Source organism: Mastomys coucha, unplaced genomic scaffold (assembly GCF_008632895.1).
Source record: "Mastomys coucha isolate ucsf_1 unplaced genomic scaffold, UCSF_Mcou_1 pScaffold13, whole genome shotgun sequence".
Classification (NCBI taxonomy): Eukaryota; Metazoa; Chordata; class Mammalia; order Rodentia; family Muridae; genus Mastomys; species Mastomys coucha.
Window position 1 is genome coordinate 40,444,231 of NW_022196895.1, and position 24,194 is coordinate 40,468,424.

At 45.5% G+C, this 24,194-nt stretch overlaps 1 protein-coding gene across 2 annotated transcripts in view; it reads right to left on the reverse strand.

Annotated features, from left to right (window-relative positions):
* Mcc (MCC regulator of WNT signaling pathway) overlaps nt 1–24,194 on the reverse strand; it is a 378,104-nt gene that overhangs the window by 63,214 nt on the left and 290,696 nt on the right. For both annotated transcript variants that reach the window (XM_031365612.1, XM_031365613.1), the window contains 3 exons: nt 21,872–22,014; nt 14,601–14,743; nt 358–521 (listed from right to left, as the gene is read on the reverse strand). In XM_031365612.1, the coding sequence (XP_031221472.1) occupies nt 358–521; nt 14,601–14,743; nt 21,872–22,014 (450 nt within the window). The remainder of the gene's footprint in view (nt 1–357; nt 522–14,600; nt 14,744–21,871; nt 22,015–24,194) is intronic.

Consider the following 24,194-nt stretch of genomic DNA (forward strand, 5'->3'; position numbering starts at 1 on the left):
AAAAAGAAAGAAAGAAAGAAAAAAAAAGAAAGAAAAGAAAAGAAAGAAAAAATACTATGGTGGCCACACCAAAATGATGTGGTTTAATGCTACAAATGTAATAACTTCCAAGTAAAACATCTTTTTTAGTGCAAAACCAATGCATGTCATTGTTGATATGCCTTTTTTTTTCTCCTGAAGTAATTTAGCTCAAGAAATATGTATAGGGCTCCTGCTTCCAGCGGATGGCTCAATATGTTTGTATAGCTTTCAGTGGCTAATAGGTATTCAAGAAAACCTTATGTCAAGATAGGAGTTTGCCCTGTGTCTTCCCCTCTCCTCAGAAAGCCAAGCAAAGGGGGTAGGGGGAAGGCCTACCTTAATGGCCAAGTCACAGTGCTCGCTGGCCGTAGTGAGCTGCTCTATGTGCCTGTCCACCTCAGCCACAGACAGGCTACAGCTGCTCTTCTTCCTGCAGCAGACCACACTCTCCAGACCCGTCAGCACCCTCTGCAGTTCCGAGTTCAAGTCACTGCAGTTATCTAAGAGGAAATGAAGACGGTATGCGTTAAACAGGTCAACTAGCAACAAGTAAGAGGCTCGCTTAGGAGCAACGGCGTTTTCAAAGCTATCGTCATCTATCCTCATTACACAGGCTGTTACTTGAGGCTTGCAGCCAGCACAGACCATTTATGAAGGAGTTCTAGAATTTTGTCATTTGTTAAATACCTGCACCGCCCAGAATTCTCTTGCCTTTCAACCAAGGGCAACCACGCTGAATCTTGCTAGTAAGAGCAAAGACGTCCCAGAACAGACTTAAAAAAAAAACCTCTAGTCAAACCCTCTTGCTCAACCATTCAGACCAACACCAATTCCAGAAGTTCATTAAAGATCTCACAACTTCACTGGACAACAACAACGAAACTCAGAGTGAGTAGTGTTGATTGGTATTTTAAAAAAAAAAAAAACAGAAACTGGGAGCTGGAGAGATGGCTCATTGGTTAGGAGCACTGGCCGCTCTGCCGATTCCCAGTATCAACATGGCAGCTCACAGCTGTCTGTAACTCCTGTTGCAAGTTATCTGGCACCCTCACACAGACATACATGTAGGCAAGACACCAATGCATATGAAAAGTGAATAATGCATTTAACAAAACCTAAATTGAAAAATACTAATCTTGCTCTCAATAAGCTTCCAGTCTGCCCCACCCCCATACATCAATTGATAATGACCCACCTATGCAGTTTAATCTGTTTCTTCCACTGAGGGGATAATAAACTTCTAACAAACTCCGTTGTTACATGTAAATGTAAAAAAATTCTAATAATTTTACTTTATCTGGATTACTATAAAACTCCTGGACTCTGGTGTCTAGTCAGGGAAAGAATATTAATTATCATGAGTTAGATACATGTTATGAAATAGCTTTGTTGTGAACAGAAATCCCCTTAAGAATCAACTGTTCTTCACCCATTGGCCGGGTTTCTGCACATTACACACTCTTCAATTATGGTAGCAAGTTATACATGGAGGATGCTACAGGCTCCCTAAGTAACCCTCCTCCTAAACCCAGCATGTTTCCTGCATGCAAGAAATGGGCATCTTCCCTGTCGCACACGGTCACAGCTTCAAGGCAACTACATAGGCAACTAGTTATTTTTGTTTGTTTTTTGTTTTGGGGAGTCTTTTGCTTTGTTTTGTTTTGTTTTGGAGCACTTTGAGAGAATGCTCTCCATGATATAGGAAGCAGATGTCTCAGGACATTTTAACTAGCCTCACTTGGCTGTCCAACATTCGTTTCCCAAACCTGGGGAGCAATCGGCAGGAGGTTCTCTCTCTAACTGAAGCAATGATTCCATCTGCCCCTCACCATCGCCTCTTCCCACCTCCCTCACTTCTGAATGGAACCCTTCCCATCCAGCCAGTTACCCAGGTCAACTCTGAAGTGACCTCAATTCCCTTTGTGTCCCATCCTATATCCAATCCACCTTGTAACTACAACCTCCCAAAAGCATCCTCACATTGAGCAACTCATCTTCCTCTCTGTGGATACCACTGTGCTCCAAACCACCATTCCTCTTCAAGCTGGTCCTTCGGGTAACTTCCTCCCCTCTCTCCCCACAGGGCAGTTAAGAGTGAACCTCTTTAAAGGCAGATGTAGCACCTTCCTAGGGCAAACTGTTCAATGGCTTCCCCTATTCCTTACCACTAAACCAAGACCAAATGCCTTACCGCAGTAGTAAAATAACTTCATATCTGAGACTCAAGTGCTCAGCCCGGGCTGCATGGGATTCCTTGGGGAGCATTTATAAAAGGCCAAATGCCAGGGCCCCACCCAGACCAATTAAATTTTCATCTTTGGGAGAGGGGCCTAGATACTGGAAATGTTTTCGGTTCCTCAAATGGTTTTGATGTGAGGATGGTTAAGAATCTCTAGCTTAGCTCTTTGATCCTCTGTCCCCCTCCTTGTGTTCCCTGCTCCTTCCTGCTACAGGGTCTCTCTCTCTCTCTCTCTCTCTCTCTCTCTCTCTCTCTCTCTCTCTCTCTCTCTCTCTCGAAGATGTCAAATTCTCATCTATCCCAGATGTTTCTCTGCTACTTCCTCTGCTGATACTCTTCCACTTACTGTGAAGCTCAAACGCTGCTTCCCCACCAAGGTCCTCCTACCCAGAGCACGGGGATTCCATCTCTCATCTCTACCCTGTCCCAACCCCATTATCCTGTTTTGTTTGTGGCAAACATCACTATCTCATAATGACATATGTTTATTATCTTTCCCTGTTAATAATGCATGCATTATGAAAGAAGGGACTTTGATCTTTCTCATCACTGCATCTCAAAATAGAACAGGGTAGACAATCAAGAACAATTGTAAAAGAGTAAAAATCAGCACTATACAGTTGAGTCGGCAACCCAGAGAAACAAGACTCCATCAGCACTAGACTACTTTACATTGGTGGCAAGCTTTTTTTCCATGTTATGCACAGGAGATGCTGAGGGATGGGGGGTGGGGGGGGCACGGATGGTCATTACAGCAGTTCACCAGGACAGGAAAGACATGGGCTCAGCTCCAAATTGGGACAAAGTGGTCCAAATGTGGTGCAGCTCATTCAGTTACCACTCAGTCCGTCTCTGAATGACCATTCACTCTCAGGTGCAGGCTGCCTGGTATCCAGGCTGCTTGAACACACATTTCTGGATCTGTAAATCCTTATCAGTAGGGCTAAGGAAAAAAGATTCATATTTAGCCATTCCATACTTTGTCCACACAGGCCCACTTGATGGTGTGTGGGTCGTGCTGGTTATAACTGCTGAACAGTTCTTGGGTTACAACAGCAAAGTGGAGGCCTTGGGGAACAGAAGGAGGTGCAGGGACACGGGCTCTGGCAGTATTTCTCACACCATTGTCAGACAGTGTCTGGGCCCTGACCATAGTCTGAAAGCATAGTTTCCAGATGAACAAGAGACTGTTTTCAATTCTGAGATGCTCACAAATGTATGGCGCCAACACTAAAATCCTTCTCTGCCACCAGCCTGGAACCGTTGCCCTAAAGAGCATAAGGCCACACTGTCTCATCAGTGAAGAATGGTGGGAGAGGGACATTGAAGGGATCATACAAAGCCTGATGTATGAGTGCATTCTGGGAAGCCCAGTGCTGGAGAGGTAGAAAGAGGAGATCATCCTTGGCTATGGAGTACTTCAAGGCAGTCTAGAGTACAGGAGATCATGCATTCAAACAAACAGACAAACAATTATATTAGAAATACTCTGTGACTCTGCTCTGAAAGGAAAGCTATATATGATTTCTTTGGTCTTAGGAAGGCAAAGGTGTACCTGCTAGATGGTGACGTCAATCCCCCACCCCTGTCTGTTATTCATACACACTCCCTAATTATCTACTGACATGTCACTGTCCTCTGTCACTGTGCTCTATTTGAAGACTCAAGGAAAACAAGGTGGCCAGGCAAGCGTGAACAGATGTGGAACAGATGTGGGGTGTGGCATGGGGAGGGATGTGAGACATTGTCACCAAGCACCCATCCCTACCATCACCCAATTATCAGTATGGCTCCAGACAGGGAAGATGGGAACTGGGGACATATTTTTCTACATATTCACTTGTAATAATTAGGAACATCTTCATCTGACACGATCCAGCCCCAGCCAGAAACTGGACATTCAATACCAAAGGCTGTCGTAGTAGAAGCGTGCATGAAAAAAAAGACATTAATGGCAATATCAAGGTGTGCCAGACAGAGCAGTAGGTCCTTCTGGGAGGTGGCATTCACAATTGACCAGAGCAGAGCCAGCACCCCTCATAGCAGAGTACGGTCCCTCTCTCAGGTCACTCATAACTTCATGGCCTCACCAGACAAGCAGATGAGACACCTCTCACAGGAGGTATCTTGACTTGATGACTTTTGCTCACTCACCCAAGCTACACGGGGTTGGCAGGAGAGCAGGAACCATGGCAGAGGCTCTCTATAGCCAGGGTCATGTTAGCAACCACAGCAACCCGAATAGGCCTCTCTGGGCATACAGTCACAAGTCTGCATACTGCCTTCCCTGCATCCATTAAAAGAGTCAACAGAGGGCAAGTGAATGGGGGTGTGGGGGGGGCATGGAGGGGAAGGGAAGCAGGCAGTTATTAACTCTGAAAGGACTCTGAGAGACCAAGGGATTTGTATGCTAATTCTGTGACTAGAATGTGAATGAACCCTAATAACATTATGTTACATGAAATGAGCCAAGAACAAACACAAGATTCTACTTTTGTGAGTTGTTAGAAGAAGCAAAATGCATAGAGACGGAGACCGGAAGACAGGCTGGGAACATCAGGCAGTTACTGCTTTGTGTGTGTAGGGTTTTGAGAGTAAACAGGATATCAGTGATGGCTGCATAATTATGTATGCACTTTGAACCCTGGACTGTTTATTTAAAAATGTTTACCATGTTGTATATCATGATTTTATATATATATATATATATATATATGTATATATATATATATATGTATATATATATATAATATATATATATACATATATATACACACATATATATATACATATATATATACATATATATGCGTATATATCCACAATGAAAATAATAAACATATTTCAATACATAAAACAGGAATTCAAGAGCTAACCAGCGTGCAGGAAGTAGAAAACACTTCCAAGCTTCTGCTTGGTTCAGAAGGAGGCTGAGGTTCATTAACAAATGCATGGGGTGGGGTGAAGGAATAAGGGTTAAAGATTCGGGAAACCTCAGCAACTGCTCCAGCCTCCACATCAGGGACCTCCAGGAAGGGCAGCAGCCCGGAGGGGCCTTCAGCAATGCTATGCTTTCTGTAGAGAAGGTGAAGTGATGGCTCTGCTTAACCTCCAGGAGAGAGCAGGCTCTCTGTGTCCACTATGCATTCTTTAGTGGGGCTTATTTATATCAGCCCTTAAAAGAAAAACACTAGCGGCTTTTGACAAGCAGCTACAAAGGACAGGGACGGAGAGCCAGTGGGACCAGGGAAGACGGCTCTGGAAGCAAATCCAGAACGGCACAGCTGCGGGGCTGATTTTTGTCAATTTAGCCCTAAGCTTTCTGGCTGCCAGAGAAAAAGTGAATTATCTCCTGTCAGGAGGGAGGAAGCATTCCAGTTTCATAAGAGAGATGATGTGTGTTTGGAAACGGGTCTGCACGAGCTTAGGTACAGGGACGTCACATGCATTGTGAGGGCACGTGACACCGTCTCTTTGCCCAGTGTCATGGAGACTGCAGACCTCACAGGTTCCTCTCATATAAACCTTCAATGAAGAGAGTTCTCAGGAGGGCTAAGCTCAGGTAATCTAAGTGTTCGAGCCTCTGATATTTAATTTTCTGCAACAGGACATAGAAGAATAAACAGAACAGACTCAGCCTTTGAGTAGAGAGTGAAAACCAGGCAGTTACAGCCAGAGATGTGTCTACAAACCTGGCAAGTTTCAGCGTCTGCAACTTTTTTTTTTTTTTTTTTAAATTTAAAAGTGGGTTTGATGCGTTGTTACCATTAAACGCTCTTTACAATGTATACTTCCATTTATACAATTTATTCTTGGTCTGTGAGTGCCAGATTCAGGGCAGCAACCCTCAGGCCGGTCAGCAGCTGGTTCCACAGACCTGGCGTGCCCATGGTTCACCAAGGCTATGTGTAAGGCTACTGCTGCTGCCCACCTCTGCTGGGGTCTGAAGCTCCTACGCTTGGCTCTCTTCCCTAAATGTAACAAGAGCCCTGGTGGCACCTGGAGAACAAACAGTCTGGTTCTACTTTCCTGCGGATTTAGGACAGTGCCTCTCAACCTCTGCATCATGTCCCCCTTCAGGGGTGGAATGAACCTGTCGCTGGAGGGGTGGAGGTTTGCCTAATGCCATCAGAAAACAAAGCTATTTATAAAAGCATTCATAACTGTAGCAAAATTACAGTGACAAAGTAGCAACAAAAATAATTTTATGGTTGGGGGCCACCACAACATTAAAGGGTTGCAGCATTAGGAAGGTTGAGAATCACTGATTCAGAGAACTTAGATTGCCGCGCCACCATTTAAAGAAAGGGCCATGTAGTTTAGAGATCCGACAAGCATGTAGTAAGACGTCCCCCATCACCAGCCTGGTTAGACACTTCCTGGTGTGTGAATACAGCTTTCTTCTTTTTCTCTCAGAACTAAGTAAGTCGCATCCAGAACTGACAGCAAACCTAAGAACAGAATTGGCTCATTTTCAACAAAGTGTTAAAAAAAAAAAAATGTTGCTGCTTATTAAACCACTGGGAAAATCGAACCTACATAAATGGGTTCAGTGTCAAAAACACTTCCTCTGTCTTCCTGATTGTGAGTAGTTTCTTTTCTTTCCTTATATGACTCCAAGATTCCAGAGAAAGAGTGAACGTGTTTCTGAGGTTCTTTCTTTGCCTCGCAGTGAGTGTTCAGATATTAATGTAGTTTAGAAGTACCTGCTCTCTCTTTCTTATGGCTCTAGTCATAAAGCCTTGCCTTGAAACTCCATTTTCTAGGAGGCGTCTAATAGATTTCCCATAACCTTGTTAAGGGCAGCCCTGGGAGCGGAGGCAGCTTTCACTCAACCAAGTGTTCCTAGACACTCACAGTGCTGAGCATGGAGTAGGTGACTGATAAATGAAAGACTTGCTGAAGGTCAAGTCTCAAAAGGATCTTGTTTTTATTGCCTATTTGTTTATCAAGAATCACCAAATGTAAGGCCTATCAAGTGACCTATGACTAGTGGGAAAAAAAAAATCCAAAACCCCGAGGTAAAAGCTTTCAGTGAGGTAAGACATGGACATTAGGTAGGATAAAAAAACAGAAGTGGGTGCCAGGCTGCTAGGCTAGAATGTGGCCCTTCCAAGAGTCAGTATGTTGCCTATGCCTTTCTACTGACTGACTACATACCATGCCTAGTATAAAGCAATTTAAGTGCATGCAACGGAGTTAGAAATACAGTGAAAGGACACAGGTTCACAAAACAAACAGAGCTAAAAAAGATAAGAAGGAAGAAAAAAAATTGAGCAGATTCTCTGAGTATCAGTGCAACGTGTGTGTGAAGAGGTCTGATGCTTTATGCAGGGGTGGGGTGGGGTGTAACATTTCCAGTGCTCCCACAGACCCAAAGCTGATGAGTTCTTCCTACCACTCCACAGATAGAACATAGACCCTAAAAATGACAGAATAGAATCCAAGTCTGAATGGCAAGAAGTGTCCACAGACACTTGCTTAAGGCAAGCACTACCTGTGCCCTATTGACAAGACGACTTACAAGAGGCATGTCAACACAGTTTTAAAATATCTAAATACCAGGAACAATGGAGACGACACTAGGGACTCTTTGAGACTTCATAAAGACCCTGGGGACATACCATAAAAACAATGGACTTCTAATCTAACTAGAAAGGCATCACCCCTCAGAGTTTGATGGCATTGCACCAGTTTACAAAATTCCAGCAACTTGTTCTAGAGAAAAGCAGGAGTGGTGAGAGACACTATCAGCAAGAGCAGCATGCCAGCCTTGGTTGGATCTGAATTAAACAAAATAACAAAAGACCTTCATGTGACAGCTGGAAAGTCTGAACATGGACTATACAGTCCTCAGTGATAAATACAGATTAACAGTTCTTGGGCATTCCATTGACTATTAGGTTTGAAGTCTCTCAGAATAAAGTGTTGGGGGGATGTGGGTTATGGTAGCATCCTAACCAAGAGAGCTGAAACAGTGCAGATACTTGAAGGTCTGCATTGAACACACACCACTATAAAAATCCCCTTTTTAGCAGGCGCAGTGGTGGCACACGCCTTTAATCCCAGCCCTTGGGAGGCAGAGGCAGGCGGATTTCTGAGTTCAAGGCCAGCCTGGTCTACAGAGTGAGTTCCAGGACAGCCAGGGCTATACAGAGAAACCCTGTCTCAAAAAACCAAAACCAAAACCAAAACAAAACAAAACAAAAAAGATCGCCTTTTCAGTATAGGACAAGTCCCTGGCAAGTGTCCCTGCCATGGGCAAATGGGCATAACCCAGGCACGCTGAGGCTGAGGGTCCTGAGGACAGCAAGATACCAGGGGTATCCCCTAGCCCCTGCCAGATCTCACTTCTGTGTTTCTCTTTTCAGTGAAAAGGAGGCTCCGTGTTCACTCTGTTTCAGCATTGTTTGACCAGCCTGAGGCTTGTCTTCCTATTTGCTGTTGTCACGTTAGATCTCTGGCAGTTTGCTTCTGTGAGACAGCAAATATGGTTGTAAATGTGAAGGCATAAGGATCACCGAGCATCAGCTGTACAAAGCCTCCTTCTGTAGTGGACCAGCCCAGCTCTCCTACATGTCAGTGTTTGAACCCTCCTCTGTCATAGGTCATGTGCATCCCCAGCCTCTGATACAGAAACACTGGAAATGCCTCCTACAAAGCATGAAAGATGGTCCCAAGTCCACGATTCACCATATTATGTAAATGCCGATCACCTGAACAGTATAGCTGGGAAGCAAGGTAAGCCCCAGAACTGCAGAGGATGGAGAAACCTTTGGCATAGGAGGTGAAGTTTTGGCAACCTGAAAGATAAGTCTTTGGAATTAATTGCCTTCTGGACCTCTAAGAAGTAATGCTGAAGACTGGAAGGCATGATCTGAGAGGAACTCCAGTCCCCGCCATGCCTGCAAGGCCCTCTGCCATGGTCACAGGCAGATCTATAATCATCCCTGCCCACAGCCACAATGAGATGGTTCGAAGGGTCTTTTCTCAGAACCGATCACCATGGCAGCTCCAGAGGTTCAAGGGGTGCATGTGTGTGTGTGTATGTGTGCGTGTCCGTGTGTTTATGCACACACATGTTCTAGCACTTAAAAGTACTTTCTTCGAGCGCTCCAGGCGCGACTATGGCTGAAGGAGCGGGAATACTCACAAGGGCCTGGATTTTGTTTCCACGATAGACTAAACAGGCTCTCAGAGCCTGGTCTGGTTTTAAGGCAAAATATGTCATGAGTTTCAACAAAGGAAAACACAAATCAACCTGAGGAGCTGTGGTCTGTTTAGAAAACAAAGAAGGCGTATTGTAATAAAATAGGAAGCCATAAGCCCCCAGAGCAGCGGGATCTTGTCCTGAGTAAACTTGGAAGATTAGCCCCGACTTTGTTCACACCCAACTCTCTTTGGGAGACTGAAACTTTACTAACCAGTAGTGGCGCGGATGAGAAACAGTTCGCTGAAACAGAGTGATTAACTGCTTCTGCTTTCCACTGTATTTACTACAAGGAAAAGCCTAAAAAGATTGCTGGTGGCCATTTCAGTTAATTAGCCCTGCTAATATTGATACAAGCTTCTTGGTTTTATTTTGTTTGTGTTGTATGTGTATAGGTGTCTTGCTCTGCGTGTATGTCTGTGCACCACAGTTCACGTGTGGTGCCTGCTAAAGTGAGAGGGAGTTATGGGAACCCCTGGAAATGGAGTTACAGGAGGTAGTTATGAGCCACGGTCGGGGTGAGGCTTAAACCCTGGCCTTCCAAGTGCTCTGAACTACAGGGACAGCTCTCCAGTCGCTTATACGACGTTGTTGATTGACCAGGTTCTGGCCTCTGGGGAAAATGTTACCTTGGTAAGGCTTCCAGATGAAGCAGTGTTCAAAGTCTTGCACTGGACTTGGACCAAAGGATGGCCCTTACTGCAAGCCTCTTGGAAGAGATTCAGTTGCCCAAATTAATGGAAAAGAAGAAGATGTTGCAGGCAAAACTCAACCATGTCACATTAACTAGTCAGACTTGAATTTCAGTCTGGTTTAGCACTGCTGCCATGGGAGCTGGTTTCTCAAAGTTTCCCGTACAGGTGATAGATGGTCTGAGGGAAGACAAGCCACCCAACCACTGCAAGAAGTGAGGCTCTCCAGAGCCGCCTGATGCTTGGTAAGCCTGCTTTTGGAATCATTTTTTTTTTGTGTGCTGCCTCCTGCTCCTTGACACTTTCAGGTTTTTTTTTTTCTTTTTTTCCTGAAGCCATTAGACTTCATCAGCCAGTAAGCCAGGAAAACCTGATTTTCACATTCAAGGTATTTCATGGTTGCAGGCCGTGCCAAAAAGCCAGGTTTGGTGTGTAAACTCCTCCTTGGCGGTCCTCCAAAATGACTCCGACTGAGAGAACTACCACTGACCATAACAGCAAGCAAGGTTTCCTGCGTGAATGAACACTGCAGAACTCCAGCAAAGCACATGTCTCTTACTGTGACTCAGAAAGAGCTCTCGAAATACTGACCCAGAGCCCCTCTAAGTTACACAAGACTGATCTGATTAAAGTCGTCGTTTTACAAGCGATGGCTCCAGCAAGGTTTAGTAGTTCCATTACTGAAGCCAGGAAAAAGACCCTGCTGGATGGGACACAACACACACTCTGACATGTGTGATTGAGTAAATGCACGAATGCGTGTGTGTGCCCACACGCAGGCACACACACACTCGCGAGCACACACACACACGTACACACGCGCGCACACACACACACACACACACACACACACACACGCGCACACGCGCACACGCGCACACACGCACGCACACACACACACACGGATGTCTGTGTTCCTTCCTGTTGCCATGCTGGTGTGATTTGGCTGGTATGTGTTGCTTTCCATCCTGAGATCAACACAGTCTCATTCAATTACAATCGTGCCAGAGTTAGGCCAGGTACTAATGATCACACAGCTGCTCTCATCATCACTGAGACCTCAAAGGATGTCGGGAAGCTGCAACAACTGCAGGCACGCTGTGCTGTGAAAAGAGGCATGCAGGAGCAAAGCCATCTACACAGACATGGTAACAAGGAAACCACCTCCTCTTCGCTTGGACAAGTGGCTTGCCTTCCTCAAGCTTTTCTATCCTGCTGAGACTCCAGGGCCTTCTTCCAAGCTGAGTGCCAATCACAAGGATGAACTACCTAAGACAGAGGCTATTCTCGGAGCACACAGGTTGCTACACCCACCTACAAATTCCAATGTGTTTCTAAATATTAAAAAAGAAAACAATCTAAATGATGACTCCTACCTCTTTTGTTTAGTCACCTTTACTACCAAAATGACTGTGGCAAGGTTTGAAAAGAAATAACAGAATTCACTTTCAAATGCACTGTGTTGGGGGAACTTTCTCCTTTATTCGATGGCTGGGGTTATCAAAAATCTAAGCTGCTTGCTTAGTTCTCTAGTCCTAGGACAGTGCTCAGGCGTCATTGTCCAGAAGGGGCAGCAGGGATCTTGCAGGTGGTGATTGCAAAGAAAAGAAAAAGGGGTTTTGATGAAGTAAAGAGATGACTGACTGCTATTGTTTTGGTAAACCAGCAGAAACACTGCTGCAAAGTGCATCTAAAATCCAGCTTGAGGAAACCTCTGGGTTCCTAATGCAGGTTCACAAATAGAGCAACCATAATGAAATGGATGCTTTTTAATGATTTCCTATAATGGTCTTTATATATGGAAGCTTTTTACCCTATTGAAGCAATTTAATGGGAAAAATGGCAAAGGAAGAAGAGGCAAGCAGCCAGTTCCAATCAACAAACACGCTGACTCTACTCTGTGCTGGAGTTTAATGAGCTCTGCCAAGTTATCCCGTAAGTGGCTGCTTTCCTTGAGGACTCCATAGAGAACCCTCTCATACCTGGCTCCTCCTTAAACTCACTATTTCCCATTTAATCTTCAAGTATCCCCTCAGCCATGCCTTCTAGGAAGGTTCCTCCCAGGCCCTCACCTTTCAGGTCCTGACCTCACTGTGGGTCTTTTCTATCAAACTATCCACATCCCCGAAAGACTGTGACAAGGACATTGCTACTCAGGCACTTGATATGTCATTGAGCTTCATTAGCTCGGCACACAAGGTCGTCCAAGATCCCTGCCCTGTGCAGCCTGCATTCTAGTGTCCGACAATGACTGGCAATGTGCAAGGAGATAAAAGCAAACGCAGCCATTCCAAGGATGCCAGGGGCCAGGATGGGGCATGAGACAGGCACCGCAGACTTGAGAAGGAAACCAAAATGAAGGAGAAAGCTACAGGTGCCTTGTAGCAAGAGGCGCTCCCTACAGAAGAGATAGCTCTCACACACCCTGGAGGGCAGTATCTGGTCAGGCTGCAGAGACAGTAAGAGAGGGTGAGTGTGATCAGAGCCTGAGGACAGAGAGGAGGGATGAAGGACTGTGGTAGCAAGCGCTTCAGGCTTCATGGGACTCTATGCTGAGGAATCTGGGTGTCAGCCCAGGTTTAAGAGATTTGAGTGTAGGAGTGTAGCCATCTAATGGCAGAATATATGTCTTCCAGCCCTGGTAGCTAATGCAGCACACAGTATGTTTGCAGCATCAGAACCTTACACAGCACACAGTGAGTTTGCAGCCCCATTACCTAACCCGACACTCTGTTCGGCAGCCCCATTACCTAATGTAACACACTGTTGAGTTGGCAGCCTCCTTACCTAACGCAGAACACTGTGAGTTTGCAGCCTGGGACCTAACACAGCACCCCGTGGCTTTGGAAGACAGATGACTAAAGGCTCCTCTAAGAAAGCAGGGGATGTATGGTGACACTGGGCAGAGGCCATGCCCCTACAGGGCTCAGTACTCTCAGGAAAGACGCTACCAGCACAATTAACACACATTTCCAAGTGAGGTACAGGGTGGAAGAAAACATCTCAGATGAATGATGAGGGGCCGTGGAGAAGCCTCACCCTGCAGACAGACAGCTGTGAGCCCCTGCCTTGGGGAATTCAGTGCGACAGATGCTCTGTCATGTCAGGAGCTCTGAGACATCTCCTGGGAGAGAAGCCCACTGAAGTGGGTTTGTGCCTGCATTTCCCAAACTTAATTATGTGACGTTGTCAGACGGTGGGTCACCTATTAATTTCATAAAATAAAATACAATTTGAGAGTAACAAACGCAGGGGTCAGGGAAGGCCTGCTACTCTCCAGTGAGAGAGACACTGTCACTTGGCTGTTTGAACTTGTTCAGCTGCCAGTGGCTGCACTCTGGAGTCTGGAATAGGAAGCAGCTAAGTCTAGACAATTCAATGCTGATATGAACTTAGTGTGTGAGAGTTTTGCCTAAGGCTTGGCTGGTGGCAGATGGCTGTGTGTGTTAGAACATTAAGTCTCGACCCTGGGTTCAGAAGTATTTGAGGAAGGCAGACTGGGCGTAAAGCAAACCGACCTGAACCCACACCTGACACTATCTTCTAACTACTAAGCCTGAGCAGTATTTTCACTCTTGTGCACATTGTTGTGTGGCTTAGGCTGGTCTCACTTAGAATGCACCTCTCTCAATGGCTGAAGTAGCTAAATCCATCTTATTTGCCTCCTCAGCATTTCAGACTGCTGAGTACTTATTTATTGTCCCATCATATCTTAACACCAAGATACTCCGCACAGACAGGCCAATAGCCACATTCATTCATTCATTCATTCATTCATTCATTCATTCATTCATAGCAAGAGGATCTTTTAACACATGCCACAAGCCAGGCCCTAGGACTAGAAGATGAACCGAACACCATACCTACTTGCTTTTCTTTCTAAAAGACCCAATGATAGGCCATGACCTGCAGCTGAAAACGCTGCATCGGGTAACTCCACTTGGCTATTTTACTACTAGTTGAACCATAGTAGCAACAATTTCTCAATTTGTTTCTCAAACAAATTTCTTACCAAGGAGTACGATCATCCCCTTAGTCACTTGGATCAACACGTTAAAGACATTTGGATCCCTCCTTCTTAGCTAAAACCCTCTTGGCTTCTTCTACTGCAAAGCTCTCCCACCCATTCCATCCCTTCCACCCTCACCAAAGCAGCTCTGGAGAAACTGTAATTAAGAATACTGCAACAGTCTTTAACACATCTCCCTGCTTCTAGAATGTTCAAGGAGAGGCGACACATGTTTGAATCTCATCAAAAGAAGAATGTGAGCTCATCTCTCTGCTTCACTATGCTCAATAAGGTTGTGAACCCGGAATATTTGTCCTCTCATCAAACTTCTTGAATACTTAAATCTTAATGTGGGCTGTCTTGCATTTCTGTGGTTTCTCTTCCAAGCAAGAAACTAAACTGCTGAGCAGGAGGCCTGGGAAGACTCACCCATGTCAGCAGTGACCATCGTAGACTGGTTCTCAGGGATGGACACAGAGGTCTGGTCTTGGTCCACGCTTCTGGAGTCATCGTTGACCTCTTGTTGACTCTGGCTGAGCTCTGACCGCAGTTCTGAGTATTCATCTTCCTCCCTGCAAAAAAGGAGCCACCCACTATTGAGTGAAGCTGCATCAGCCACCATTGAAGCCGCATCAGCCACCATTGAAGCTGCATCAGCCACCATTGAGTGAAGCTGCATCAGCCACCATGCGTGGAAGACAAAGAACCCTTGGAAAATATATTTTGTAAGGAACAAGCAAAGATGTTCGAAAGGGAACAGTTTTCTTCTCCAGGCTATGGGCACTAGGATCCCTTTCAGGCCACACAGATGGTTATATCTAAGATGATGTCATGTGCAAAACTTCAGTGTTTCTTACGCATCCACTGTTACGTACTGAACAAAACTTCTGCAGCCGTGTATGAGAAATGTTTCTCTTCAAAGATGTCCTGGAAAGATTAGAGCTCTTTATCCCCTCAAATAAGGGGTAGTAAAGAACACAGTATGCTAGCATTGAGGTTACAATGAGCAAAACAATGGAGACTATGACAAACTACGAATTACACACCCTCATCTGGAGGGTCCCACAGGAGCCCTCCTTCCTAGATCTTGATACAGAGAGGAGTTGAGTGGAAGCTACTGAGAAATCTCATGTGTGCAGCTTAACTAGACTCTGGGTGGACAGAGTAGCATATCTATGTGTAGTGGTTTGAATGAAAATGGCCCCCATAGACTCATAAGGAGTGACACTATCAGAGGTGTGGTCTTGTTGGTGGGTGTAACTTTATTGGAGTGGGTGTGACTTTATTGGAGTGGGTGTGACTTTGTTGGAGTGGGTGTGACCTTGTTGGAGTGGGTGTGACCTTGTTGGAGTGGGTGTGACTTTGTTGGAGTGGGTGTGACCTTGTTGGAGTGGGTGTGGCCTTGCTGGAGTGGGTGTGGTCTTTCAGAGTGAGTGTGTCACTGAGGATGGGCTTTGAGGTTTTAGATGCTCAAGGCAAGTCTAGTGTCACTCTCTGCTGCCTGCCGCTGCCTGCCGACTCAGATGAAGAACTCTCAACTACCCCTCCAGCACCATGTCTGCCTGCATGCCACCATGCTTCTTGCCATGACAACAATGGACTAAACCTCTGAACAATGGACTAAGCCAGCCCTAACTACATGTTTTCCTTTATATAAATTGCCATGGTCTTGGTGTCTCTTAACAGCAATAGCAACATTAATTAGAATACTAAGAAATACCACACTCAGGTTCCCCAAAGGAGAAGGGGGAGAAGGGAGAGATTCCATTCAGCACTCTGTGTCCCTGGTTTTCCCTCTGCATTTACATATGGAAGGCAGCGGTGAAGCACAGCTGTTTTATTCCCATGTGTTCACTCATCTTGTCTCTGCCCTTCATGGTTATTCAACCTCTGAGCTATGCAAACAGCAAACAGCTTCTAACTGGAATGTGTATCTCAAAGTGCCTGCCTCGGCTCCTCCACATTCCAGCACCATGCGAGCCACACGCAGACATGAAGAGGAGACCATAATTTTCTTGGAAGCATTTATTTTGCAAGTGAACCTGAAGACTACATCTCCAGGGGATTTAATTGTGGGCATAGAAAGCTCATTAGTTTCTAGTTAGTCTGAGGGAGAGGGTTTCAATGAAGAAAGCTAAGAGGAAAATACACTTACCAGCCTAAACCTCATTTTAAGCTGTCAGGAATCTGGGAAAGAATAGAGGGTGTAAAGTCTGGGTTTTGAGTAGACCAAGATGGTGAGTGGCTTGGGGAAGAGGGATAAATCAGATAAACGTAATATCTCTCTAAATTTCTTGGTTCTTTCAACAAAGCAATCTTCTCTTAAGGGATTTGCCTGCTTCATAAATAGCCCATGTTGAATAAGAGACTTTGTAGAAAGCCACTTAGAAAACTAGGAAGATTTTCAACAGTTAGTTACAAAGCCTCTGGCTATACAAAATATGGATTAGAATGGGAGTGAAGGTAAAAATAAAAACAGGTTAATAAGCTATGAATGTTAATTATTTAGACATCTACACGAGTCAACAATAATTAGGTTTAGGCGAGAAAACAATTACAGAGTAGTCTTCTTATTAGTCACCTTTTGATCTAGAGAGTAATTGTTTGTGAACTGATACGTCGGCTCTTCCTTTAGTCAGCATTTAAAATTGCCTTGGCAGATTCTGAACACATGGTTCCTGCCAAATCTGCTTTATATCGAATTACTTCCAGGGATTAGTAGGAATAATTTTATAAAGGAGTAACTAAGGAGAGGGTGTGAGAAGGAAACATAATGAGGGAGGCATCCCCTCTGGGATGAGTGGGAAGGGGAATGACATCACACTCAATAATGGCACCTGGGGCTGGAGGCTTTTCATGTCCTGAAAGCAAACTGAGGATCTCATTCGAGGTATCAGAGCACCAAGATGAACACAGGAAAGTGGAGTCTGGGTGGATGCCATCTTCCAGGAGACAGATGTATCCACGGCCCTTTCTAACATGAGATGTTCTAGGAGGGGACACAGAGGGAGCATCACTTCAGGTTGGGGGACAGAATGAGCATGCACACAATCTCAGAGCTTTGAGGTGGTGAGCAAGGTGTTTAGCAGAGCTGATAGCAAAGGAGGGGCAAGGAGCTTGACTTGACAGTATGGACCAAAAGGAGAATGTATTACAGTAGACAAAGAAAAAAATGGTAGCAAGTGCTTTTACCAAGCCACCTTCCTGTTCCCTACAGGAAGATCTTAGTTTTGTAGCAGATTATTTCTTTGAGGTAGGGCAGTCTCCTTCCCCCAAATCCATTGTTAATGCCAGTGATAAGAAAATATGAATAAATTCCCCAACATGACTGTGTTTAGCCAAAATAAAATAAAAGTTTAGATAAACTGGTCATCCATGGGGTGGATAGTTGCTGAAATGAAATTACCAAGTCTCAAGTGTCTCTCCTTGTAAGAGATCTAAAGAGTTATCTCACAGGATTCCAAATGCCTACAGCTCTGTGCACTAAGCAGCAGCTGCGAAGTGCTTCAAAGGGCTTTGTTTAGACTTGCTAGCATTACCACTTGCTTCTAGTTGTATCAGAAAATACAACAAAGTATCCTAGGGTGGAAGGTTCTTGAACATGCACACACACAGCCACAGGATGATCACCAGTGGCAGAAAAGTCACATGGAAGACTCCTAAAAACCAGAAGAGCCAGAATCCATCTTTTAAAAATAGGACATCTAAAACATGGCAATATGGTGTGTGGCTTTCTGAATTTCTCCTTCCTGTTTCCCATACATCAGAGAGGAAGACAGAGCTCATCTATGAGCCTTCAGGTGAGCAACTAAGCAAAAGAAATGCACGGCGTCCACAGAGTAACATTCCATTCTTACCCTAGGATCTGATATAAGAGCCACAGACAAAGACTTACTGTACTCAGTGGGGCTCCTCCTGTACACACAGGAGGACAGGGAAAGAGAAATAGGATCTTTCTGGATTTTAGTTCACTTTTTAGGCTCTCAATGAAACAGAACAACACATTTTGTTAGGGAGATAAAGAGGTCTTGGTCACTCTAAAGCACATGGTTGCCGTGAGGGTTGAAAAATCAAGAAGCAAAGTTGGGGTCCTGCATCAGCCCTGAAAGCCTAGAGGGTAGATGACACCACAGGAGATGGATATATCAGAGACTGCCTTGCTCCCCAGGGAGGGGGTGCTTGCAGAGGGCTTCAGTGCAGATGCAAAGATCACAGAAACAGGGGAGTTGGTAGTGGGTGGGTGGGGGAGTGCTATCTAGGATGAAAGGTGCCAGAAAGACCTATCATGTGGCCCTGAGGACTGAAGGAAGGAAGTCAGCAGGGGAGGGTAAGGTCTAAGATGTGTAGTGTTCTCATTGGTCAAAGAGGCCTCCAGGAGAAATAGTGAGAGAAATTAGGCTCAATGCTATAGAAAGGGAACTGAAACAAGAAAGAACATTTAGATTTTTCAGTTAAAAAGTCATCAGTGGCAGAGCATGTTAGACACACCTGTAATACCTGCATAGAAGAGGCCAAGACAAGAGAATCACAACTTGAAGGCCGGCTATTACAGTCAGTGTTGGTGGGCCTAGACTATATGAACAGACCTATAAATAGCATTCCTCTGTGCTATCTGCTTCATGCTCTTGCCTTGAGTTCCTTCCTGGGCTTCCCTGGATAGCAGAATTGTAAGATGAAAAACAACAACAACAACAACAACAACAAAACCTCATTTCTCTCCTAAGTTGTGTTTGGTGATTTTCACAGCAAGAGAAAGCAAACAAGAAGAACCATATATAGAGCTGTATGGCTAGATGCTATCTCGAAAACATAAACACTGGTGGGCTGGCCCGGGAGGCCATGCGCATAGCATGTGTGGGGTTCTGGGTTCCATCTCCAGCATTGCATGGAGGGAGGGAAGGGGGGAGGAGAAGGGAGAGGAGGGAAGGAGCTTGGGGAGAAAGACACAGAAATCATTAGCATCTTATGCTACTCTGAGCTGCCAAAACAGAATACTGCAGACTGGGTAGCTTAAACAACAGAAATGTGGCCTCTCGTGTTTCTGAAGGCTGGAAAGCCCCAAAGCCTTGGCAGTGTGGTCATTTTCTGGTGGGGGGTCCTCTGTCTGGCTTGCAGATGGTCGGCCTTCTCATCCAGTCATCACATGGCTGGGAAGAGGCCAAGCTCTCTGGTGTCTCTCCTTAGGAAGGGAGGATCCTACCATGACATCCCTATCTTCGTGACTTCACCTGACCCAAATCGCCTCCGCAAAGCCCGTCTATGCACGTCACACCCTGGTGATGAACAGATGAGGGAAGGCAGCTTTCAGTCCGCAGGGGGTTTGGGGAAAAACTGCTGGGGCAAGAAGCCAGACACCAATGAGTTCTGAGCCTTCCCAAGAAAGGCGAGAACAGAGCTGAGTCGAGGGGGTTAGCAGGGAAAGGTTGGTGTTATAAGAATTGCTTATGGGAAAGAAATGATCTCATGTTCAGTTTGCTTAGACATCATTCTTTTTGTCTTCTGGGATCCAAAGTGCTCTATGGTCATATTCTTCTCATATTTTCTATCCCATTATATAATCTCCCCATGTCAAACTAAACATCTTTTAAAAGGCAGTCACAATACCCAGAGAAGTGAAAAAAAACCACGTGTGCGGTATGCTGCCTGACCCACTACGTTTAAAAGATTCAACAGAAAAAAAAAATTCCAAAGGACATATACACAAAATGTTTAATGTTTGCCTCTAAGGAGATAGGATTTAGGATGCAGTCAGCGGGGATCAGTTAGGAAAACAAACTGCACTAGAAGATTCAAGTAGACAGCATCGCATCCAGGCAGGTCTGTGCTTGCAAAGCTGATGGAAGAATGGAGAGAAGATGGAGGTGGGTGGGTGGTGGCACCAGGAGCCTTCAGCCTCGTCACCTCGGCTCTGGTCTCTCTGTTGCTTCTGCTACATATCTGTCCAGAACTTTGTGTCTGGCCGGTCAAGACAGACCCCTTGCATCTTCATGTTCTGCTGCCTAATGGGAATGGTTAATGTCTCCACTTCCTCCCAGATCCATACATCACCAGACTAAATGCAATCCAGGACACACCTGGGAAAGGGGTCAGGGAAGTAGCCCTATGATTTTGGGCATGTCAAGGTAGTTGTTCCTTCGGTTGCCACAGCATATCATGAGTAGAAGACAAATATATTTCCCTGAGTGCTGGAGGCTGGGGCCCTGCTTTAGATACTGGAGTTCAGAGGCCAGGAAGAACCCAGTCTCACTGGTCCTTAGAACAATCTTATTACCAGGCAGGGAATCCGCTCCAGGGGGAGCTAGCTTACTTGCATAATGAAAACAGGTAGACATCTGCATAGATGAGAACTTCTTTGAAATCAGAGGTACCGACACATCTTTATGGTCAAGCCGCTCAAGTTCCCAAGTGAGGCAGTCTGGCTATCATATCCAACTTAAACATCTTGAGTTTGAGTTGTCCCCTTGATAGGTGCTGCTGCACTTTATTTCACAACTGACCACACCCACCCCCTGTCACCTTCTCGAGTTTTTAAAAATGAAACTCGTTTTTAATGGGAATCGCCAATTTGCCAAATATTCTCTGTTAGGCTTTTCTTTTGAAATCGACTATAATCGTCTCTTTGGGCTAAAGTCTTCTCATTACTCATGCATTTCTAACCCACAATCACTCTGTAGACCAGGATACAATTTTAAAACCTTAAAAGTTCTAAATTGGAACACGAAATTTATTGTGCGGCTCCAAGTCAGTGTAAAACTTTCCATGATTTTGCCCAGAAAACAGATGCCCGTCAGCACTCTTAACCAAGGAGCCCCATCATTACTGCTTCTCTCAGAGTTGGAACAAAATGCATCCAAGTGTCTTGTGAGCCAGAGCTTCTCCAGGGAGGACTCAAAGCGGCTCTGCCTCTGAGAGTCTTTTAATTATGGCTTATGCAAATGCTTCATGAACAGAGCACCCTTTTCCCAGAAAGGAAGGCACTGCTTGTCTGCACTGGGGCGCTCCCTGTCCACCAGAGTGAGCACCTTAGCAAGTCTCCTTGGGCCACAGGGCATGGGCAGGGAGCTGAGTATTGTGTGCTGCAGACTCAGGAGCCAAATCGACCGAGAAGCCAGAGAGGTGAACTCCATGCCAGGCATCTTCAAAGAATGATACCTAAGCAAAACTAGAGTCTCTGGGTTCCAACTCCACCTCCCCTCTCTCTGCTGATTTAACTCTTCTCCATCAGCATCCCTTTTAAGCCTGGCTTTCTTACCAGTGAACTGATGGGTCAAGTCTTTCCTACCAGTGAACTGATAGATCAAGCCTTGCCTTAGGAATCTAGTAAGAGGATAAGCTCAAAATATTAACAGATTATCTAGAATCCTATATAATGCTTAGCAGTAAGCCACATTAATGAGGTTCAGAACCTCTAACGCAGGCACAACGCCTGGAGAAAATTTAGTGAGCAAAGGAGGCAGGAAGGGCATCAGACTGTTGCCTGTCTCTAAGACTGAGGGGAATTCGCCTAGAACTTGTTAATAAAGCATGTTCCTCGGCTGCTGATTCTATGCCCTTAGCAAAAAACCTACTCTGTCTATCCTCTAGGAGGGTTGTTACGGGTCAGAATCAGAAGGAGAGAAGAGACATCAAGGCATATGGCTCACACAGTGACTCATAGGGACTGCTTCAACTCCAGCACAGGCTAGACAGAGCAGCCATACCTGATGGTGGTACCCTGCAGGCGGTCTATCTTCTTGTTGAGTTCTGCAATGATGCTGTGAAGTTCTGTGATGCGCTCCTCATAGCGGAGTGTCGTGCGTTCCTGGACGTCTTCATGCTCTCTCATGAGGTGTGACTGCTCGCACTAGGACCAAGAACACAGAGCACGAGATGGACATGTGGATGTGTTGATATGCCTTTTGGAGAATGATTCTGGATTTTACGGGCTTCTAACTATCACTCTCCAAACTGTTATGTCCAAACTAAAACAGACACCTGCTCCAACCCCAAACAAACCCTTATATCCCCAATTAAAATCTGCAATGCCTTGAGAGGAGATGCTGGGTTTTCTCTTCCTAACACTCCTTCCTTCTCTTTCACCCTCTCCAGAGTCACTCTTTGCTCCTAACCAAAGAAATGGGCAAGAGTTCATTAGATTAGTCTATTAGATTCTGAATCTTGAGGAAATGCCTCCAAGTAATGCGCGTAAGTTTGCACAGAGCTCTTTCATCCACAGGCTCCAAAGGCGGCCCCTTACTTTCTTCCACCAATTTGCTTCAATTTTGACAGTATGTTTCAGTTATTTTTTCAACCAAAAACACTAAGTGGTATAACGGGTGTTCTGGCGGGGGAGGAGGACTAGTATATGCTATCTAATATCCTCTTCTGCTGTACTGTAAACTCCCAGAAGGCAGACACTAGATATTCCATTATTTAGCTCTAGCCATCTCCCCCACACCCTGGTGACATATGGCCCAGCTCACTGTGGGTGATCTAGAAGTGTTATGAGATGAGAAAATGGCAACATGTCAGAGCCATGAATGCTGCTTTATAGAAATAATGACCAAAAAAAGGGCCCAAAGCTTCCCTGTGCCCATGCATTGATGGAGTAAGACCCACTGCATGCTATGAAAACATTTTTATAGAGGAAATTTAAACCATAAGGAATCTATCCACCATTATATCTTTCTACCCTCCCCTTCTCAATTCCCTTTAGGCAGTAGCAGCTGATCCCATTTACATAACAATAAAACATCCCAGGTGATGGAACAAGTGGTCTAGCTCTGGCCTTGTCTGCTACACTCAGCGGTTATTAATTTCCTGTCCAGCAGGGAAATTTTAATTTCACTTTCAACAAGGTTTTCCGAATGCCAAGAGCCATATGCGATCTCCAGCCAGCTCTGCAGGTGTGCATTTTCAGGCCTCGTGGCAGGAAACGGGTAAGGTTTCTCCCCTATATCTTCTATGTTTCCAATGATATCACCCAGGGCAGGAACCTGGGGGACCCTCTGAGCTCTAGAAACAAGACTGGGGCAAGCAAGGTTTTTGACTGCCCTATCGTAAAGCCTCATAGGACAGCTGCTTCCTGAAGAACAGTGATGTGAGCTACCGTGTTCAGTGACGACCTCAACACCAAAGAACCCCCACTCAAACTCAGGCTGGGAGTCGGTGGGTTCAGAGAGGTAAGGATGAACCCCGTCTTTCTCTGAAACATCTAAGTGTAGAATACCGTTCCCCTCCATTCCCGAGAATGGGAATCTATGGGCTCTCACTGCTGGTCTTTATTCCCACCCACAAATAGCGTGTATTCTATTCACACACCTACAGAGTGCTCGCTCTTGTATGATCAACTGGAAAGGCTGGCAGGACAGTGCCAGTATCTGCGTTAGATGCTGCCACAGCCACGCTGGCTTTCAACATCCAGTTTGCTAGACCATTTTTCTGTGTGATGCTTCTTCCCACACAAGCTTCATGAGCTTCCATCATACCTCCCCCCATTCTTCCTTGTCTGTCTTTCAGTCTCTGGGGAACGACAGACCACTGTCACCACCTAGCCTGTCAAGAAACTGAAGAACCCTACCATGAAGGAAGGAAGAGGTTCGGTACTTAGACTTGAAAGCCAGGTTGAGACAACACAGGTATCCTTGCAAGACTGTTCTGGTCTATAGTAAGGGTGGGATGAGCCGGGTTTCGGAGATAACCAGATGGAGGGAGGGAGGGTGACATGTGGTGCTGAACCACCTTTGCCCTGGCTTCCAGCTGAAACGTCTGCCTGGAGGGTGTGCAGAAACAAGAGACTACAGGAAGCCTGAATGCAGTCAGGCACAGCACTGGAGGCTAACAGGAGGAAGTCAGGGGGAAACAACTCTCTCAGCAGAGGGCAAAGATGTTTGGCTCGCATCCCTGCATTTTCCCACAAGTATGCTTTTTTTGAAAGTACTAGGAAGCCTCTCTGATTTAGTGTTTCCTTTAACAAATATCAGACGTCGCTGGGTTGCCCCAAATGTCTAAGAGACTACCTAGTGTCACGGGGGGGGGGGGGGG